Source organism: Diceros bicornis, chromosome 9 (assembly GCF_020826845.1).
Source record: "Diceros bicornis minor isolate mBicDic1 chromosome 9, mDicBic1.mat.cur, whole genome shotgun sequence".
In the NCBI taxonomy this organism is placed as follows: domain Eukaryota; kingdom Metazoa; phylum Chordata; class Mammalia; order Perissodactyla; family Rhinocerotidae; genus Diceros; species Diceros bicornis.
This window is the reverse complement of record NC_080748.1, coordinates 84,725,845-84,746,152: the sequence shown is the minus strand read 5'-3', so window position 1 is coordinate 84,746,152 and position 20,308 is coordinate 84,725,845. Positions and strand designations below refer to the sequence as shown.

The 20,308-nt window shown below is 48.1% G+C and overlaps 1 protein-coding gene across 3 annotated transcripts in view; it reads right to left on the bottom strand.

Moving 5' to 3' along the window:
• The window catches only part of COL4A2 (collagen type IV alpha 2 chain), a 188,893-nt gene that overhangs the window by 45,865 nt on the left and 122,720 nt on the right, over nucleotides 1–20,308 (bottom strand). For all 3 annotated transcript variants that reach the window (XM_058548477.1, XM_058548476.1, XM_058548474.1), the window contains exons 14-22: nucleotides 18,790–18,825; nucleotides 18,137–18,187; nucleotides 17,132–17,176; nucleotides 11,955–12,008; nucleotides 10,942–11,008; nucleotides 7,475–7,585; nucleotides 6,828–6,977; nucleotides 1,637–1,729; nucleotides 334–497 (exon numbers count right to left, since the gene is read on the bottom strand). In XM_058548477.1, coding sequence (XP_058404460.1) covers nucleotides 334–497; nucleotides 1,637–1,729; nucleotides 6,828–6,977; nucleotides 7,475–7,585; nucleotides 10,942–11,008; nucleotides 11,955–12,008; nucleotides 17,132–17,176; nucleotides 18,137–18,187; nucleotides 18,790–18,825 — 771 coding nt within the window. The remainder of the gene's footprint in view (nucleotides 1–333; nucleotides 498–1,636; nucleotides 1,730–6,827; nucleotides 6,978–7,474; nucleotides 7,586–10,941; nucleotides 11,009–11,954; nucleotides 12,009–17,131; nucleotides 17,177–18,136; nucleotides 18,188–18,789; nucleotides 18,826–20,308) is intronic.

Genomic DNA, 20,308 nt, shown 5'->3' with positions numbered 1-20,308 from the left:
GAACATTTGTGTACAAGATCTTGTATATGTGTGTTTTCATTTCTCTTAGGTCTATGAGTAGGAGTGGACTTTCTGGGTCCTATGGTAACTCTATGTTTAACTTTTTGAGGAACCATCAAACTGTTTCTCACAGCAGTTGCACCATTTCACATTCCCACCAGTAAAGGTTTTCAAGGTTCCTCTTGGAGGACGTGGCTTTTTTGAGCGGAGCATTGGGTGCACGCGTGTTGCTGGTCTAAAGCTGTGTTAATTCAATAAATAAAAGCCGGGAATGAAAGAATGGGGATAAGCATCAAGGACGTCTCACCGGCTTTGTGACAGAGCTGGTCTCACCTTGAAGCCTGGGAACCCAGGGATGCCGTGCTGGCCGGGATCTCCTTGGCCGCCTTTCTTCCCTGGCTCCCCACTGATGCCCGGAAAGCCCTTGGGTCCTGGCAGCCCCGGCAGACCCTTGACGAACTCATCACCCTCTGGGCATTTACAGTCTCCAGCTTCACCTGCCATGTGAGTGAGAGGGAGGGACGCGTTATTTATTCGTGAAGCATATAAACACTCTCCCTGGCTCTTCCACAGACGTCTGACTCCTGCAGTCGGCCCCATCCACCCCGGCGTGCTGATGCACCAGAAAGGTCTGGGTGTGGTTAAATGCCAGAACGTGCTACTCACGCTCAGGGATGGGAGAGCTGAGCAGGTGTCACAGTGGACCTGACAACCTCATAGAGAAGGGGCCACCCGGGCAGGCCCTTCCCAGGAAGGGGCATTGAGCTAGGGGCGGTGTTCCCCAGATGCAGAGGGAAGGGGATAGCAAGGACAGCTGGTTCCAACTGCCCCTCTACCACCAAGTGGGAGCGAGCTGCTGGGCAGGTCACCTCACTCCTCTGAGTCAGCCTCCTTGCCGCTAGCTGATCCCCAACTCAGGGGGTCCTGGTGGGTCAGCCAGGTGATCATTCGACAAGTACCCACCATGGACGGAGCCCACCAGCTGACCCCTAACTCAGGGGGTCCTGGTGGGTCAGCCAGGGGATCACTCCACAAGTACCCACCATGGACGGAGCCCACCAGCTGACCTCTAACTCAGGGGGTCCTGGTGGGTCAGCCAGGGGATCACTCCACAAGTACCCCCCATGGACGGAGCCCACCAGCTGACCCCTAACTCAAGGGGTCCTGCTGGGTCAGCCAGGGGATCACTCCACAAGCACCTGCCATGGATGGAGCCCACCAGCTGACCTCTAACTCAAGAGAGTCATCTTTATGATCAATCAAGATGATTACTACACAAGCAACCGCCATGGAAGCAGCCCTTGGCTACACGGCCTTGGAGCTGAGCACTTGGATGAGTCATTGAATTCAGCCTAAGAAATCGCTGCTCATCGTTTTTGTCCTGTACTGGGCTCTGCGCTCCCTGAAATTCACTGACGGAGACGGCGGACCGAGGACAGAGGAGGGTGGGCAACTGCGTGCCGGGTGCACAGCAGACGCCCTGGGCGCCACGGCCTCAGTTCCAGGGTGCTGTCCACGGGGCGGGGCCGATGGGGAAACGGAGGGTCATTTTCACTTGAGAACAGTGAAGAGGGTGAGGTGGACTCGGGGCCAGGTTGTCTCCCCAGCCTTCTCCATCCTTCCCGCATGTGCTTACCTTTCCATCCTTTCTGTCCACGAGCCCCAGGGAAACCAGAAGCCCCGGGGAAGCCCGCCGTCCCTCTTGCTCCTTTAAGGCCGAAAAGGAAACCTAAGGAGAAGACACACAGGCACGGGCACGTTAGAACAGCACAGAGGACCCCACGTCTCGGCCAACCCAGTGTTGGAAAGTTTTCAGCTAAGTCTCCCAACATGGAGTGACAATGACCCCCATGCTCCAATTCCACACTGACACTCCTCGTCAGAAGACACGGACACTGTTTGGTGGCCACAGCTTTCCAGGACGGAAAGATGTGAGAGCCTACGAATTTAGTTTTCCGTTAAAGTCTAGAGAAAAACTTATTTTTTTGTGTGTGTATGAGGAGGACCAGCCCTGAGCTAACATCCGATGCCAATCCCCCTCTTTTTGCTGAGGAAGACTGGCCCTGGGCTAACATCTGTGCCCATCCTCCTCCACTTTATATGGGACGCCGCCACAGCATGGCTTGCCAAGTGGTGCGTCGGTGCGCGCCCGGGATCCGAACTGGCGAACCCCGGGCCGCCGCAGCGGAGCGTGCGCACTTAACTGCTTGCATCACTGGGCCAGCCCCGAGAAAAACATCTTTACTTGTGATAAATATTGAGTCCAAAGAAAGGTTTTGATTTTTCAACCACATGTTTTCCCTCTGTGCCAAAGCCTTGGGTTCTAAGTCAACCACAACTCCGGTTCTCCAAAAGACAAAAACAAAACAAAACAAGGTATTAAAATGAACTCCGTTCCCTATTCTGTGCTCTCCTCGAAGGGGTGCACACATGTGCATACCTCCCCCAGACACACACTATACCCCGCACTCTGTCCTTTTCCCCTCCTTTGGGTGCACACACGTACACACGTGCACACACATGCACACACGTGTTCGTGTAATTAATGTAGTCACTTGTGACCCATCTGATTTCTGTGTGCTCACCTCCCCCCTCCCGACCCTCGCCCCCATAACTAGGATCAGGGTACTTCAGAAGTCCTGCCACCATCTGCAGGGCTCTGGTAACTCCAAGCAGGGACATCCGGGCAAAGGCGTAAGAAATACACTCTAAAAGCCTGCAAAACTCTCCATGTAGCACTCGAGAGGAGCGCCACCTTGTGGCAGGACTGGGGCTGCACGTGTCCAGGAAACACTCCTCTGAGCATGGACTCGGGACGGACTGTCTCCCGGACCCGTTCCTTCACTGCAAACCCTAAAGTGCTCATAGCTCCACGGATCCAATAAAACTCCCCCAAATGAACTAAACTTCATGCTGCCATACCTACCTCATGGTACCTGAGATGGGGAGAGATTGAGGTGACTAAGGAGGCAGGAAGGAGAGGAAAACACTGGATTTTAAAGCTTTTGTTACCTGCTTGGGAAAATGACACCAGATCTGAATGTCAGGATGCTGCTAGGTAACCATAAATCTTTGTGGAAAGGTGGCAGCGACTACCGTCCCATGGGATCTGTTCTCACTACACATGTAACATAATCTCACTACACCTGTAACATAATCTCTCCTGCATTCATTCATCTATCCATTCATTCATCAAACATTTGTCCAGCACCTATGCTAGCTCAGCAGTGTGCCAGGTGCTGTGTATACAGTTGGAAACAAAACTGAGAGACCCTCACGGAGTTTACAGTTCAGACGTGGAGACACATCAGACACACCTTGGTAAACACACCAACACAGAATTTCAAATGATGGCCAGTGCTGAGAACAGGAGCACTCAGAGGAAGTAATGGGGAGAAGCCCGTTTACAACTGGGGAGAGGGCATCAGAAAAGTCCTTTCTGAGGAAGTGACCCTTAACTAAAGAATGAAAGAGAGCCAGCCAGGGAGGGGGCAGAGGGAATGCTCCAGAGAGAAGATAAGCCAGTCTAAAAGTCCCTGAGGCAAGAGGAAAGGCAGGAATTGCAGGGGGAGGCGTGAGGGGAGGTGGAGGAGATCACCGCAGCCATGTGGTGAGGACCGGGGTTTGGATTTTATCCCAAGGCCAACAGGAAGCCATTAAAGGGTTTTGAGGAGGGAAGTTACACAGTCTAATTTACATGTAAAAAGGACCCGCTGGCTGTGTAGACAATTGGCTGGAGGGAGAAAAATGTAAGATGGTCAAGAGTGGGCTGGCTATTTCAGCTGACTAAGCGTGAGACACTGTGGTGGCTTCGATTCCGACAAAGGCAGCGAAATGAAGAGCAACGGACAGATTCAAGATTCAAGAGGCAGATCTCCAGGCCTTGGCGATGGATTCAGTGTGCGGATGAGCTCTGGCCTGAGCTCCTGGGTTTGTGCAGATGGGCGAGGTCCAGGAGAGGGGCATGTTGGGCAGGACTTGGGGAGCAGGAGGTCCAGAGTTCAATTCAGGACACACAGTTTGAGATGTCTGGAGCTCAGAAAACGAAACTGGGCTAGAGACACAATGAGGGAGTGCTGGCATGTAGCTCGTATCTAAATTCACGGGAACGGAGGGGTCTACCTAGGGAGAGAATACAGAGAGAGGGGCCAAGACTGCACTTCAAGGAACTCCAGCATCACTGGATGGGTAGAGGAAGAAGAAGAAGGAAGAGTCAGCCAGGGAGCCTCAAAAAGAATGGCTAGTGAGATAATAAGAGGCAAAGACAGCGGGGCGTCATGGAAGGCCAAGAGGAGAATGTGTGAACGAGGGGATGCCACTCCCACCTGTGCGGCTGAGAGGCTGCTGAGGGGGCAAAATGGCACCTCAGGATGCGGCTCCGTGGGTCCCTGGTGACCGGGTCAGGAGCATTTCAGCCCAGTGGTGACCCCACGGGCTTTATTTCATCTCCAAGTTCTCCCCATGTGTTAGGAGAAGTGCAGGATCACAGGTAGTATTTAATCACGGATACGTAGGGGATGTCGGCATTGTAAATGCGAGACAAGGAGATCGCCGGTGTTCCTTAGAGCGGCTGCAAATCTAGTCAAAAAGCCCTGCGTGACCATCTTAAGGTGCCGTCCTTCCTCTCGCCTAGGGTGTTTTCTCTTTAGCTAATAAATTAATAACGTCAAACAAGCCTTACAGCACAGCGGGGGCCTCCTGGGTGTTTTCAACACGCCTTTCCTGAAGAGGCCGATGGCCATAACACACCAGGCAGCATGTGACTTACTCTAGAACACAAGAGAACTGCCTCAACACTCGACTCAGTTAACTGGGCTGGAACTAGGAGGAAGCAAAACACTTAGCTCCGAAAGAAAACTGACTTCACGGTTTGATTTTGTTGGAACTGCAAAAGACTAAAAATTCTGGTTTTCATCAGTAGCAGCACATAAAACAGGATAAAATGCAGTTAACAAGAAAAGAATCCAACAATTTCACTACGGGGGAAAAGTCGAAGAACTCTGTGGGACTCAAGGTCATTGATAGTAAATTATGACTATACACAAAAATGTTTTCAAAGGCCATTATAGTTGGCTACTTTTTATACAAGAGATTGCTTTTAAAAAAGTGATTTGGAAACAACGTGTCTCACAGGGTAAAATAAATATTTCAAGGAGAACTTAAGTTGTGTGCTTTTAAAATTTTAAATTGATAAAATTTATCTGATACCATTCCGTCTATCTTGTAAATTCCCCCTTTAGTCTACAACATGGACCAAAAATTAATTTGTTTACAGATGACTTATGCTAGTAAATCATAGATTTATCAAGCAAGATTTATAAAGCAAGATGACATATGTTTGTGTCTTTATCAAAATGGAATCATGCTTTTACTTTTAACACATCATGTTCTGTTGCCAAAAAAGGAAAACTCAACAGATACCATTTACTTAGGAAATATGATGCTCAGAGAAACTTAGCCATTATCCCAGATGTCACAGTAATAAATGTTACTTCCAGGATAATAAAAAATATTAAAGATAACACTGCTCAAACTATTTGGCAAATTACAGGGAAATATCTGTACCTAAAAACTTTCTAAAGAATGTGAGAATCCGGTTTTTCCAGTTGAAAGAAAATTGGAAAAGTAGAACCATATTAACTTAAAAATTTACTGTAGAATACAAAAATGGAATCAGAGAAGTGAGAGCTGATTTTTCAATGGAAGAAGCCTGTACAGACATGCTTCTAACGCCTCCAATGGTCTTCCTTCCAGAGATGGCAAAAAAGTAGCTTCCAAAGAAATTCAAGCATGGATTTGCCCTTTAACTGAGATCAAACACTATCCATTAGCAAAATGATGCCCTTCTTCATCAGGAAGCTGCAAGAGATTATCAAGAGTGATGTCAGAGAATCTAAAGTCAAATATTTTGAAAAGAAGAGGCTGCTAGATGTGGCCCACGTCACATAGAAAGAAACTGTGACCTCATATTTTCTTCCAATGCCTCATTTATCCAATCTCTTGAGAGGATGAAATGTTCCCATTAGGAGATTTTACAATGTCTAAAACATAACTCTTTCAACTTGGAAGCTGAAAAGAGTAACCGTTTTTGAGGGCAAACTCAAAGACACAGAGTGCACATTTTCCTGCCTCCTTAGAACATTCTCAACTGAAAGATGAGCCACGGTAACACGGGAAACTGGAACTACCACTTTGTGCTGTGACCTGTTGATGCCCTCTAGGTAGCACGTGGGTCCAGACTCTCATGCTCGCCTAGTGTATAGACTTTCATGGCGGCCATCCACCTTGGCCTCGGCCGACGGCTGCCACTTCCTTTTACAGGTAGAGCAGCCATCTCTTCTTGTCATCAACTATTGTCACCTGTTCAGGTATAGCTTTGGCTCTGAATGGGCTGAGACGCCAGATTATCAAGTCTGCTTAAAATTATTGGTTAAACAGAGAGAGGCTATAGGTCAAGGGTGAGGCCTCCACCCTGGAAGAAGGTGTCTGGAACTTATCGCAGACACCCGACAGCTTTCGGCTCTCATCTGCTTCCAGACTGCCTCTCTCAGATTTTTCGCTGAGGGACTGATCTCACTGGAGCCACACAGCCCACCCTTACTGTGTAATATGCATGGGATTGTCGGTACAGGCATGCCAGGCTTTGCCCTTCTTCCATCACCAGCTTTTTCCGTTTGCACCCAGAGCTCCTGCTACATCCTAACCCACCGTCTACTGCATTAGTTCATGGAATGATTTAGCAGAAAAACCCAAGGGAAAATCTGGCTGGGTCAGCCTTCCTTGTCTGCACACTGGAATGAACCTCCCTCGAGTTTCTCTCCACTTACCATCTGGTCCAGGTGGTCCAGCAGGCCCTGGGGGTCCTCGGAGCCCTGGCCTTCCGTCAGCTCCTGGTGGGCCAGGGTATAGCGCAGGGAGGCCCGGGTCTCCTGCGAGGCCTTTGGGTCCCATTTCACCCGGTAAGCCTCTCTTCTCATCTGAAATCCAACAGCAACCCCCAGCAGCATGAGACTTCTGACACTGAGCAGCTGTGCTGGCATTCCTGTCCACAGGAGGCCACCAGCAGGACAGTGGATTCATAGTCCAGTCAGTCACTTAAGGGGTGGATGTCAGTGGTATATTCCACTACCATTTTTTCACTTTAAGAATGCCCCTCTCTTTGCCCCCAAATAATGGCCTGAGAGTTGCTATCAGCACTTAGCAACTGATGACGGCCATGCTCTTCCCAGCCTCCCGACAGAATCGTGCCAGTTACTCATCAGCGGCGTAATCTAACCTAGTTGGGGTTACCGTGATGGGCACAATGGTCTGTGAAGACACCCACAACATGTGGTGAGACCCATGGGGGCTGCTAAGCCTGGTCTAGAGAAAGGCGCCAACCTGACAGAACTGTGAAGTCAGTAAGGACCAGCACGAGTGAAGACCTGATGGGGTGTGCTTAGGTCTTAGTTTTTATCCCAGGGAACCACATTACCTTCATCTCCGACGGACGCGCCAGGGAGGCCTGGCAGGCCGGGGTCTCCCCGATCACCCCGGCTTCCTGGCTCCCCGTAGGCCCCCGGGAATCCTGGGTCACCTCTGGCACCTGGAACCGAGACAGACCCCACAATAAGAACAGAACTGCTGTCTAGGACTTGTGACAGATGCTCACGTTTTCATTGGACACGTTTTTACTGCTTCACTGTACATTGTGTGAAGCGTGGTGGGGGTCCACATATATGGCGGGCCCTGTTTTCAAGGAGCTCATTCCTGATCAAATAGAGATGACACAAGATTCCTGCAAATATCACAAAACAATGGAGAGGCACAAAATGCCAAAAGGATACAGAGCGGTTTCAAAGAAGGGGAAGATTATTTTGGGGAAAAATCTGGTATTGAGGGACCATAGAGAATAAAAATAATAGAAGTAGATAATATTTTTGAACTGTTGCTGTGCACTAGGCTCAGCGTTAAATACCTTACATCTATCTGGTTCCCGTAAAGCCAAGCAGCATGGATAGTATCATAGCCCCAACTTTATAGAGGTGAAGCATTGGGCCTATAGGCACTCAGGTTTCGTGGAGAAGGTAACTGACAGCTGAGTGTCAGACACAGTGGAGTTTGGAGACAGGAGAGGGAGAGCACAGAGGACCGCCGAGGGAAGGGCAGACAGAAGGGAGATGAGCCAGACTGGAAGCACAGAGCTGGGGGCGCTTAGCCAGACTGGGCTGGAGTTGTGGTACAGGTGAACAGGAGCTGTGAGAATTCAGGCTGGATAAGAGCTGAGTCTACAGCGTGGATAAGGAAGGAAATATCTGATCAGGGATCTTCTCACGCACCAGGCACCATGCCAGGGGGAAGGGGCAAGGAGGGGCTGGCTCTCCTTGAACCTCTCCTCCCGAGCCCCAGCTCCGCCTGGAGCGGCTGTTCATGTTCATGGCTGTTTGCTGGGTGAATAACATATGTGAAAGCTCTTACAAACCTTCTCCCTAAATCAACAAACGCAAAGTGGCTTCACTACATTCTTCGGCTGAATAAATAGCAACACTATACTGTATAACACATTTTTCTGCAACATAATTGGGAAAAGTGAGAGAAAAGAGAAGACAATATGATATTTTCCCAGGCAGATATTAGTAATTGTTAGGAAAGCCAGCACTCTGTACGTGATCTCTAATTTTTAATCTCAAAAGAAAGTCCTTAAAATAAGGAGGGGATTTTGCTGGGCATCGTAGTTGACTTGTACACTTGAGGAGTGGAAAATGTGAGTCCGCTGCGCCTGCGCTGGGGTTCAGGTCCCTGTGGAGGGCGGTGGGGGGGCTGAGGAGGGCGGGGTGGGGGCGGAGGGCGGGGCTCTGGAACCAGGTGGCTTGGGTCTGAGTCTTGCTCCTCCACTGATGACAGATGTGACCCTGGGCAAGTGACTTAACTTTCCTGTGCCTCAATTTCTCCATCAGCAAAATAGGGCTAAGATCGGTCCCCATCTCATAGGCTTGGTTGTTAGGAGGAGGAAATCAACAGACAAGTGCAATCAGAACAGCTTAGATCATTGCCTGGCACCCAGTAAGCACTATGTAAATGTTAGCCATTGTGACTGAATCAAAAGAGACAAAATAAAAACTGCAGACCTTCCCATTTGTTTGGAAGAAGAGCAAGATTACTTTTATTTTCAGTTACCTTGCAATCCTTCTTTATTAAATACAAAGCCTCCCCTATGCTTTTTCATTTTGACAAGCTCCTGCAATGCTACTTTGTGAAAGACACCTTTATTTTCCTCTTTTCCCTGAGGGAATCTGCTCATTAGTCAACCTCTCCCTCTAAGGAGCTCTGGACTGCAGCTCGGTTAAGACTGCAGCTCACCAGTAATGCAGGAAGGCCTTCAGGTGGCAAGGAGTGCAGCTGTGGCATCTCTAACTCTGCACGTGGGGAAAACACCCATTTACAACCACCCGCCCTCCCAGAGTGGGTTCCAGGAATTCCGGGTGGTGAACAGGGCAGCTAACTCAATTCTGGGCTCCCAGGCAGTGATGTTTTTGACGAATACAAAGCAGACATAACCAACGCTAACTTTAAAAATTACGATTCCAAAGCCTCAAAGACCACATTTCCATTTTACCAAAATCACTAACAGTAAGCCCACCTCATGCTCCTTTTTGTGGGGTTTCTGCTTGCCAGGCAGGCTGGACTCCTCAGACAAGGAGGCAAACCCGGCTCTATGTGAGGTGGATCCCAGGTGTTGAGCGTGGATCCGAAACAGACTCAATTGTTCAACGTCAATCTGGAGAGTAATCTCCAAGGGCTCCCCCCAGCCTTGTTCTTGGCCCTGCTCTGTTCTATGTTCTCACCAACGTTGGATGAAGACGTGCACAAGTAGTTATTAAACCGACAGATGGTTCACACCTGAGCAGGACAGTGAGTCCTTGACCCCAGGACATATATGAGAGGGCTGAGCCAGATGATCTACTGGGCACAGGAAGAAAACATCAAAGCATCTTTATTTTTAAAACATCTCACCCTTTAAAACCCCTGTGTGATGACTATGTTTTAGCATGAACATCATTCAGTCATTCAGGTCTATATGTATTGAGCGCCTACTGTGTGCCCAGTGCTGTTCTAGATACTGGGGATGCAGCAGTGAACCACACGGGGGGAAATCCCCACCCTCATGGAACCCCTATAACATGGATATACTATTCACAAATAAACATACATTTGAGGGATGCTGAAAATATTTTTTTTAACCTAGAAGGATGCACATTCCAAAAGGTTTAGAGACCACTGCTCTAATCACAGAATTAGAATCCTATTTCACTCTGATCTTGCCAATTTGGAAGGCTGAGCTAAAACAACAAGATGAGCATTAGCTGCAGCACCTGCTGAACCCTTCATTCCCACTCAGGGCTCAACTATGACAGCGGGAGCATCTTCCCGGGTTGTGGCTCACGTGCAAATATCTGGGGGTTTAGTTCCTTGATGTTTAAAAGGACGTGACCGTTTACAGATTATGGATTATCATCAATTCCGGGCTTCGGACCGGCGAGCAGAGGGGCGTCAGCATCTTGGTGCATTTGGAGCAGAAGTGGGGGAAGGTGGTTGGGACTGCTGCCATGGAGGCCCAATGTGCAGAAGGACTGGGTTCCTTCAACGATACTGCAGATGGGAAAACCAGAACCCGCACGAGGTATGCAGGAATGAAAGAATTTCCCAGTGGAGGGGTCTCACCTGGAAAGTGCGGAGCACTATCTCAGGCAGAGGAAAAATGAGGGTCTCTCTGTGATACCACATTGGAGCTGCGAGGGTAGGTGTATGTGAGACGGAGATTCTCCAAAGCCTATATTCCAAACATGTTTTTTTTTTTTTTTTTTGCTTTGTTTTGTTTTGCTTAGAAAATTTCTTCTGCAAGTTCATGACTCCATGTCCGTAACAGAAGAGAACATGTGTGTCATGTAAACACATACACACCTTTCCCTAGGGAAGGATGAGGGGAGTATGCAGGTGGTCCCGGCAGGCCTCGGTCACCCACTTCTCCCTGGAGAAAGAAAAGAGGAAAACGGAAGACGTGAGACCAGCCTTTTGGAGTTTTGGACAATATGTGTATTTCCAAAGAGTAAGGCTGAATGTGGACCATCTGCTCAGCAGAGCAGCTCTTCTGAGTAATCAAGCCACAGACTGCGCCTGGGCACCATCTCCACTACGCTATATAGGTGGTAAGTCTGGGCATCCCAGCCGCCGGCCAGACACAAGAGAGAACAAGGGGGGTGGGTTCCAATCTCATTTTGAAACTCTTGTCAAACGCGGGAAGTGGTGAGCAGGCTGCCTTCCGTGGTGAAGACTATTCCACGTGGATGTTGGTATACGAGCCTTGTCAGGGTCACCGGGGGTGATGCAACCACGCCCTGACAGGACACCACCCGGACTGTGAGATCTACAATCCCAGGTGCCGCCTTGATGTCTCTGAGGCTCACAGGCCCCAAAGGCCTAACTATGAGGTCACTTGATATGCCCCTCTGCCCAGCAGGAAAGGCTCCCCACATGGCTGGTTCCCCTACCAGCTGGAGCAGCTGAACCCCACCTGGTCCTCAGCCCACTGGGCTTCACCTCCGCGCCAGCCCATGGAATTATTCAAACAAGTCAGTCACATCCTCCTTGGGGAACTGGGGCACTCCATCCTCTTGTTACTACAAAGTCAGCCTCATGCAGGCCTGCTGGTTCACTCTGCTCCCACGTGCAGCTCCCAAGGGCAACCTCCACGTGGCCCTGCATGGCAGGCAGCATGCTTTTCCCCGTGGCTGGGATAGGTGTGACTAATAAACCAGTGTCCATCTCATCTCTCCAGTGCTGGGTGTTGTGTGTCTGGCTGTCTTGTATGACATGGGATGGAGGATACCTCCTTCTCCAACAGGGTGAATGGGAGGTGATCAGAACACCACGCAAAGGGAAGAAACAAAAGCCACCCAAGTGAAAACTGAGCTCACCTTGGGTCCTGCGGGTCCGTCAGGGCCTTGATAACCGTCCAGTCCCCTGCTTCCCTGCAGGAAAGATGGGTGGTGCTTACTTTTATCTCTAACATATAATTTACAGTGACCATAATACCATTACAGTGCCTAGTCAAATTAACAATAACTAATTAAAATTACTATTACCCAGTCTGTGTTCAACTTTCCTTGATTTTTGGTCTCAAAAATGTCTTTTTAAAGTTGCTTTGTTAGAGTAAGGATCCAAGCAAGTCCAAATATGACATTTGGCTGCTATGTCTCTTAATTATCTTTTAATTCATAACAGTTTCCTCTTCCTTTCTGCTTTTTAAGTAACTTTTTCTTGTTATTTTGAAGAAACTGGGTCATCTGTGCTGCGAATATCCTACGTGGTGGATTCGGTCCACTTCATCCTGTGGTGTTGTATAAATGCTCCTCTAGCCCCCATATTTTCTCTAAATTAGCTGTTAGATCTACAGGTTCATCTTTTGTGCAAGAACCGGTCATGGAGGGTGCCGTGTCCTTCCTCCTGCACCACTTCAGGAGGCATCTACGCCATTGCCTCACTTCAGTGACTTCACGATTTGAGCAGTGGGGTCAAGTGTTGACAACCTCATCCATCTATTAAAACCTTCCCCCAAGATGGGTTTTGAAAAATTTCAGTTAACACTGAATAGAAGCATTTGAGCCTTTCAATTTAGAATTTTTTTCCTCTTCAAAAAAAAATCTCTAAGGCTAATTATTGCTTTCTAATTCTCTCAAATATTTACCGAAAGAGAAAGTTTACCCTTATGAGTCACATCATATCTAGATAGATGTACAAAGCTTTTTAAAAATCTAGAAATACTCCCTCTTGCTAAAGAATATGTATAGTAAGGCCCTCAAAATTCAGAATACTAGGTGCCAATGGTAAAAAAAATGTACATTATCTAACTATTTTACAGGATATTTTGAAATTCAGAAGCATGTATGCTGAAAGTCATGTTGTTTAGAATGAACTAAGATTGGTTTAATTTGTGTTTTTCATTGTGGGTCTATGGTTTAGACTCACTTTCTTTCACACTAGGTGGAGCTGAAGATTCAAGAGTGAAGGCTAATTCCCCTGATATTAAAAATGATCTCCTATTTGGAAGCCGTCTTGTGAGATAGGCTGGGAATCCTTAAAGAGCTTGCCAGTGACTGGGGAGTTGGTAAGCAGGCATTCAGGCTGAGCCGTGTCCAGCATCCACGTAACAACCCAGCTCAAACAATACGCTGGACTCTGTCAAATCTGCGTCATTCTGGGCCACCCAAGCGTCGCTCAGCTGTGCTGTGACATCATCAACAAGCAATAACAAGCATCTCCAAATACCAAGTGCTCACCACCTGTGTTGAATAAGCCAAAATAGCACCAACTCTTTTGAAATATGTCTGAACAATTTGGAGTTAACTGGGTATTATATAAAACCAACTGTAGAAAGGGGAAAAATTAAATGGCACTCAGAATTCCTCTGAGACTAGTGGCAGCTGGAGCCCCAATAATCTGGAACCTCAACAGCCAAAACAATGACCTAGAAGTTTCCTTGTGAGTTCTTGGCAGCAGATGAACTGACGGGGGAGGGGTGGGGGGTGGCTGAGTACTATGTAGTCTGTATAACTCAGCAGAGTAAAGGGAAAAACTCACGGTTCATCTGAGAGCACTGGTAGCTGGAACCCCAATAGTCTGGAACCCCAAGAGTCAAAACAATGATCTGAACTGTGCCCTTTGTGTTTCTGGGTGGCAGATATAACGACAGGGGTTGGGTATCAACGGGGTGTGTGGTCAAGGAGGAATTATCTGGGGGTGCTACCCAGAGTGGTGTGGAAACCATAATCCCAGGAAGGACCAGCTGGGGGTTCCTTAGCTGCTGCTAAGAAGTGTGTCACAGACCTCCCACCATTTAGAGAACTGAAGTCTGGAAAGTGACTTTCAGATAAATGTCTATTTTAGAATGAATAATTATAAAGTGCTTTGAAAGTATACGTTCCTCTCATCTTGCCCCCCCCAAATTTAATAACACATCACTAACTTGAACTCAATAAGGACACACATATGATTGATGGGAAGTTCTAATTGTAGAGTTTTAGAAGTAGTCAATTTCATGTTTTTCAAAGGTAGAAATAGCCCAAACCAAGCTCAGGAAAGTCATTAGGCAGAAGATATTACGGACTGGCTGTAACAAACAGATAGAATTTATGATCAGATGCTTCTGAGGAAATGTCTACTTCTCAAGTGCTTAAAAACAGTTTACTGTGGTAAGTAGTTTGACTGACTCCCCCTCATCTCTCTGCTGTTCATTTGTTTATTGTACCCTTTTCCCACTTCAATGGCCAAGGAGGTCAGGTTCTATTGCATAAAAGAAACGTGCCTCATAAAAGAGGCACCTCCGCAAAGAAACTCTGCCAGCCTGAAAACGAAATGGAACTTAGCATGCCAGAATGGAAGCCAGTGGGGTTTCCATAAAAGAACACATCTGAAATCACGTTTCCACTTGGAGCTTTTCAGGGGTGACTCTACATGGCCATCACCAACATTCCTGCGTTGGCATCTGGTAAACATCAAAGTTATCTACCGTTACACCAGGTGTAAATGCGACCTTACAAGTCCTGAGTAGTTCTGAGACAGTGCAAACAGTCCTCCGGATAAACGGAGGGCTTCTGAGGACATGACACGGGGTTGCCATGAGTCCTCAGAGGAGACTAGGTCTCAGTGAACACTATTTTCAGTGACTCTAGGCTGTGAAAAGCTTTTGCTCAGATACTAAAAATATGTTTCCCCTAGGAAATGGAGGGGAAACAATCTCTCATTTTTCAGCAAGTTTCCTATAACCACATCCATAAAACACTCTTCCTCATTCACTCTCAGGAGAAGTTTGAACTAACAGAACCCACGGAAGTTCCATCAATCTCAGTGGGAATGAGGGAGGGGCCCACGATGCTCCTTCCGAGAATCTTCTCTTTTTTGGCTCATCCCATTTCTATGCATTGTTTATGTTGGTGCTCACAGTTGCTCCCTGGAGCTGCTTTTGGTTTCTGGTTCCATTTTACATCCTAAAACCAAAGTCTGTGCGTACAACTGAAAAGTCAGTTGGGGAGTAAGGGCAACTTGGCCTGTAGGGTAATGCATGGAGACATGTCTGCTACTGACAAGCGGGACGGCTTAGCCACGTGTGTATGTCCTGGGCATTTCCTATTTGTATGGTCGAGCAGACTATTCCTCTCAGCACCTGAGACGTCCCACTTAACCGGAAGTACCCGAGTCTTCACCAGTTGTTGTGAGTGCAGAAAGCGAGCTGGAAGATGTGAGCCTTCAATCCTAACATCTGGGCTACAGCAGTTAGAGGCCCCAGATGGTTAGTGCTGCTAGGCATCAAGTCCTTCACTAACTCTGGAGGTCTAGGGGCAGCTGTGTTGAACTGCACTTTAAGAACACTATAACTCCGTAGTGTTGGGTGTAGAAAAACAGATCATAATTATGGCCCACTGGCACATGGCAGGCAAAGCATTAACAGCAGCACTTGAATTATGCGGGGTGGGCGGAAACAGGTTACTTTTAAATGCCCATGTTTGCCTTAGTCCTCTGTCCTTCACAGCACTTGCTTACTGCCATGCTTAAACCAGAATTCGGCCTTTTCGCTTTTGGTCGGGGTGTAGCATGTGCAGCAGGTCCAGGTACGCATGCTGCCTTTGGGGATGCTCCTATCAGTTACTAACGATATGAGAAGATGGGTGCAATTAGGGCAAACCTCGGTGTCATCCCTGGCCTGAGTTTAGGATAAAAGACAGGAATGGGAAGAATAAGAACAACCAAGGTTGCAGGAAGGAATCAAGATTGGTGCTCATTGTGGGTGGTCAAAACTAGAACACGAGGTTAATACGGTTGCCTAGAGCCAGCCAGGTCAGAAATCGAATCTGGGATGCCACGTCCACCTGTAGTCCCAGAACAAATATGGTGTAACTCTCACGGGGGACTGACAAGCCCTAGTGCTCACTAGCCGTGTCCCAGGTTTTCCAGATGTCACGCTGCCATCCTGTGATGGAGCCAAGAGCAGGATTCACCGGAGCCATGATTCACAGGCTGAACTGATTTTTTAAAAAGTCTAATTTATGCACCTACGACTGAATTATGGAAATACCAGTCCATGGGCATCAAGATGTGTGCACCACAACGTTGACTGCATGATTGCTGGAAGCAGCAAGCAGCTGGAAACCACTGCCGGGGGCTTGTTAAGCAAATGTGGTACATCCATTTACTGCAATTCTGTGCAGCTCGTTAATAGAACTATGGAGATGGGTATGTGCTAACGTGGAACATCTCCAAGGTACACTGAGTGAAAAAAACACGGGGAAAAATAGCACAGATATGTTCACTTTCTGCTGTTACATTCACTACATGCGTATAAAAATGCACGTCCTCCGAATGCTAGCACTGATGAAACAACACCCACAGAACTACTGACAGTGGTTGCCTCTGGGGAGAATGCTGGGGTCTGTGACGGGAAGGCAGTGCGCTATAAATTCTATGATTGAATCAGTGGAAACAGTGAAGAATGAAAATAAATAAATCATTAATTAAAAAAATCTATTTCTATGTGTACTCTCTCATATAACCTAGCGTTCAGACAACTCTAAGCCTGATCCAGATTCATAATACATTTCTCACATAACATTTTCTTCTAAAAAAACTGCCAAAAATCCGGCCATAGAACACAGGATAAAAATAACTAACTGGGTCTCATTGAAGATACATGAAGTGTCAGAACGTGTGAGATCAGTATGTAAAACATGTAGGTGGGCCCTTGGTCACCACATGGACATTCTGCCCGAGAATGACACTTGGTGATGTAGAGGAGGGATGTGAGATGGGAAGGTACAGAAGCCGTGCGGATGGGGCTGGATGGCGGGAGGCCAGCAAGGTGAGAACCAGACAGAAGAACCAAAGGGCTGGTTTGCAAAAACGAGGAAGACCGTCAATGACCTGACTCGAGCGTCGCGTGTGATCTGGGAGGAAAGATCATTTATGCTACTGTAAATGCAGGCAAAGTTTTAAATGTTTTTTCTGGGGCAATTTTTTTCCCTGGGATACCACAGTCTTCATATTTGACCTTTGTAAGATGTTTTTGGCCTGAAACGCACTGCATTTTATGCGTCAAACTTACTTTTTGTCCTGGTGAGCCTTTTTCACCGTCGAGGCCAGGAGCACCCTGGGAAGAACAGAAAGGAGAAGGAAGGACAGCTCAGAGGACGCAGCAACATGTCCCAGAGGCACCTGACATCGACCAAAATACAGTACCTCACTATGAAAGTGTCAAAACCACCCAAAGACTCCTTTTATTTTCTAAAGGAGATGGGTCCTTTTAGTGACACTAAAACTATTTAGCGGTAATACAGCATATCTACCGCTCAAAGAAATGCGGAGAAATCCATAAAGATGATAGAGTAAAAGTGGTCAAGAGACAGGCCTGCACTCTGATGTTCTCACGAGTCTCTGCTCTGATTTTTGGAGCCTGTAACACGTCTCTTTAGTGATAGTGGCTACCGGGCAGTCACTACAAGGCCACTCTCTCTTCTTCCTGGCCTGTGGCTCTGGCCACACTGCCCACCTCACTTATGGCTAGGTTTGGCCAGGTGACTGAGTTCTGGCTGATGGAGGGAGGTGTCACTTCAGGCCACATTCTGAAGAAGGAGGTCTGCTCTAGGCATGGGGGCCACAGGTGGCTCACTCTCCTTGGGAGGACACACCCCCACCCCCCACCCCGCCCACTTCGTTGGACTTTTAGGGCAACAAGAAACCAACTTCTTGTGTTGGAGACAGTCTACATTTTTGTTACCATAGGTGAATTTAGCCCAATTAATACAAGCAGAAATGTTCATGTTCTGTTCCCACCCTCCTGCAAATGGAGGTGCACAGTTTAAAATTGCAGTTACTGGGTGATGACGACGTGTCAATCAATGTAGCCTCAGTGACTGGAGCCCATGGACCACCCTGGTTCGGGGCGGCGATAGTGGGGGAAGCTGTGAGTGCGTGTGGGAGGGAAGGGAGTACATGGGAAATCTCTGTGCTTTTGGCTCAACTTTGCTGTGAACCTAAAACTGCTCTGAAAAATAAAGTCTATTTAAAAAACAAAACAAAACAGTCTGTAGTGACAGAACACATGGTTTACCCGAGCTCCTGAGAAGCCCATGATGCCTTCTTCTCCCTTGAAGGAAATGCCCTAGGAGAGAACAGAGAGACCTGAGGATGTGCCCAACACTTCACGCTTTTCCTGCTTAGGGACTCTATTTCTTCGCGCCCCAACTGTGGCCAGCCTGCCTCTCGTTCCCCATGCCAGCTGAGCAGAATGGCGGAGTCCTGGGAAGTCTGTGAGTCTGCCTGGGTTATCATCTTTCCAGGTTGTCACCTATCATCGTCACACAGTAAGTGACGATGGGGAGATCTGGGAACACGGGGCAGGCAGGACAAGGATTAAAGTGAGGACAGAGTGGGTCCGCAGCTAGAGCCCCAGAACAGAAGCCACCACCAAACCGGCCCAGCCCCCTCCACCGGCACATCTTCTCTTTTACAGCGTTTAGGTTCATTTTATGAACTTAGAAAACATTGATTAGCCGGTGTTTATTATGCAAAAAGGAAGACATTCAAAAACTATTTTCTGAAAAAAAGCGTAAAAATAAATAACACTTTCTTGCTGTACACAAATGGATTGCAGACCAAGAGTTGGAGGATCATTCTGACCCCTGCACATTCTATCCTTGCAACAGGAACACGGAGAATTTGGGAACTCCCAGGGAGAAGAAGCATCTTTACTGCTCGACTCACCTCTCTTCCCGGTTCCCCCTCACTTCCTTTTTCACCCTGTGGAGAAAATGAAAAATAAGGCATGTCACTAATTCAAGAACAGTAATATTTAAAATCGATCAGGGTTTATGACATAAGGTGAAAAGTACTGAATAAAACTGTAAACAGTGATTATAAATGAATTGTAACAAATGACTCCAAAATTTTGCAGCTGCAAAATTCAAGGGAAAATATGTGCTGTTTATTTTGGGTTTTCACAAGATAAGTTAAATCATGCGTTATTTTTGATATGATTGCAAGGCTGTGCCTCTTCCGTGAGGCTTCCTTTATGACCCCACAGTTGCAGGCGTATATCAACATCCTTGTGGTGGGAGAATATGCCCAGGGAAAAGTCCCTAATGGTAACATTCATTTAAATAAAACATTATTAGGAGAGTCCTCTGAGGAGAAGACACATTTGGAACATATTAAAACCCCAAGACTAGGCCGGTCCCGTGGCTTAGCGGTTAAGTGCGCGCACTCTGCTGCTGGCGGCCCGGGTTGGGATCCTGGGCACGCACCGATGCACCGCTTCTCCGGCCATGCTGAGGCCGCGTCCCACATACAGCAACTAGAAGGCTGTGCAGCTATGACATACAACTATCTACTGGGGCTTTGGGGGGAAAATAAATAAATAAATAAAATCTTTAAATAAATAAATAAATAAATAAAACCCCAAGGCTTTAGACAGCAATGTCAATTTTATATGACCTATTTGCTCCACTTCTCTTGGTCTAAAATGGTGAAAGAAGTGTGAACGCCAGTTCCTTTTCCCCATCACTGCTAGGATGGCACAGGAGCCCCTGCAGCCCAAGACCGCCCCCTGGAGGCTGGCCAGGCCCCAGCCCTGGAACCAAGCCCGGAAGAGGGTGTGGTTGCAGCTAACGAAGGAAGTCTGTTTCAGAAGCTTGAGCATCTCGGCGTGGATCGAACCCGCTCTGGCCCTGCTCCCTCCTTGGCTCCTGTCGTGAAACTGGACAGAGGCCCCACCTGCCTGATGGTCAGGTCACCACCGGGAGCCAGAGTCCCTCCTGGTCCCCACCCTGATGACTCGGTGGAGCCCCCTCCTGCTTGGTTGTCCAGGGACGTCCTGCTCTAAACTCAGTGAACACTCAACCCCCTGCTCGGACACGCTTTCCCCTGGCACTCTGCCTCGCACCAGCCACCTCCCACGCCACTGACCACTCAGCCACAGCTGGCCGACTGATCCTGCTGAGGCAGTGCTCCAGTGTGCCCTCTCCCACCCACGACCGAGCACCCCAACCCCATCTTGACGGAGACTTGCAAGATGGGAACTGTCTTCTCTGTCTGGGGTTTTATTTTGGTTCCCCTGGATGGTCTGCGCCTGACCCTAGATGGCGCGTTTCCCCCGTGCTCCTGTAACCCACTCTGCAGCCCCCTCCAGGTCAGTGTTCACCTGACACAAGGGAGCACGAAGGTGCAGGCAGGTTAAGCGGTCGGTCTGAGCGAGTCAGTGGTAGAGTAGGACGTTGACTTTTAT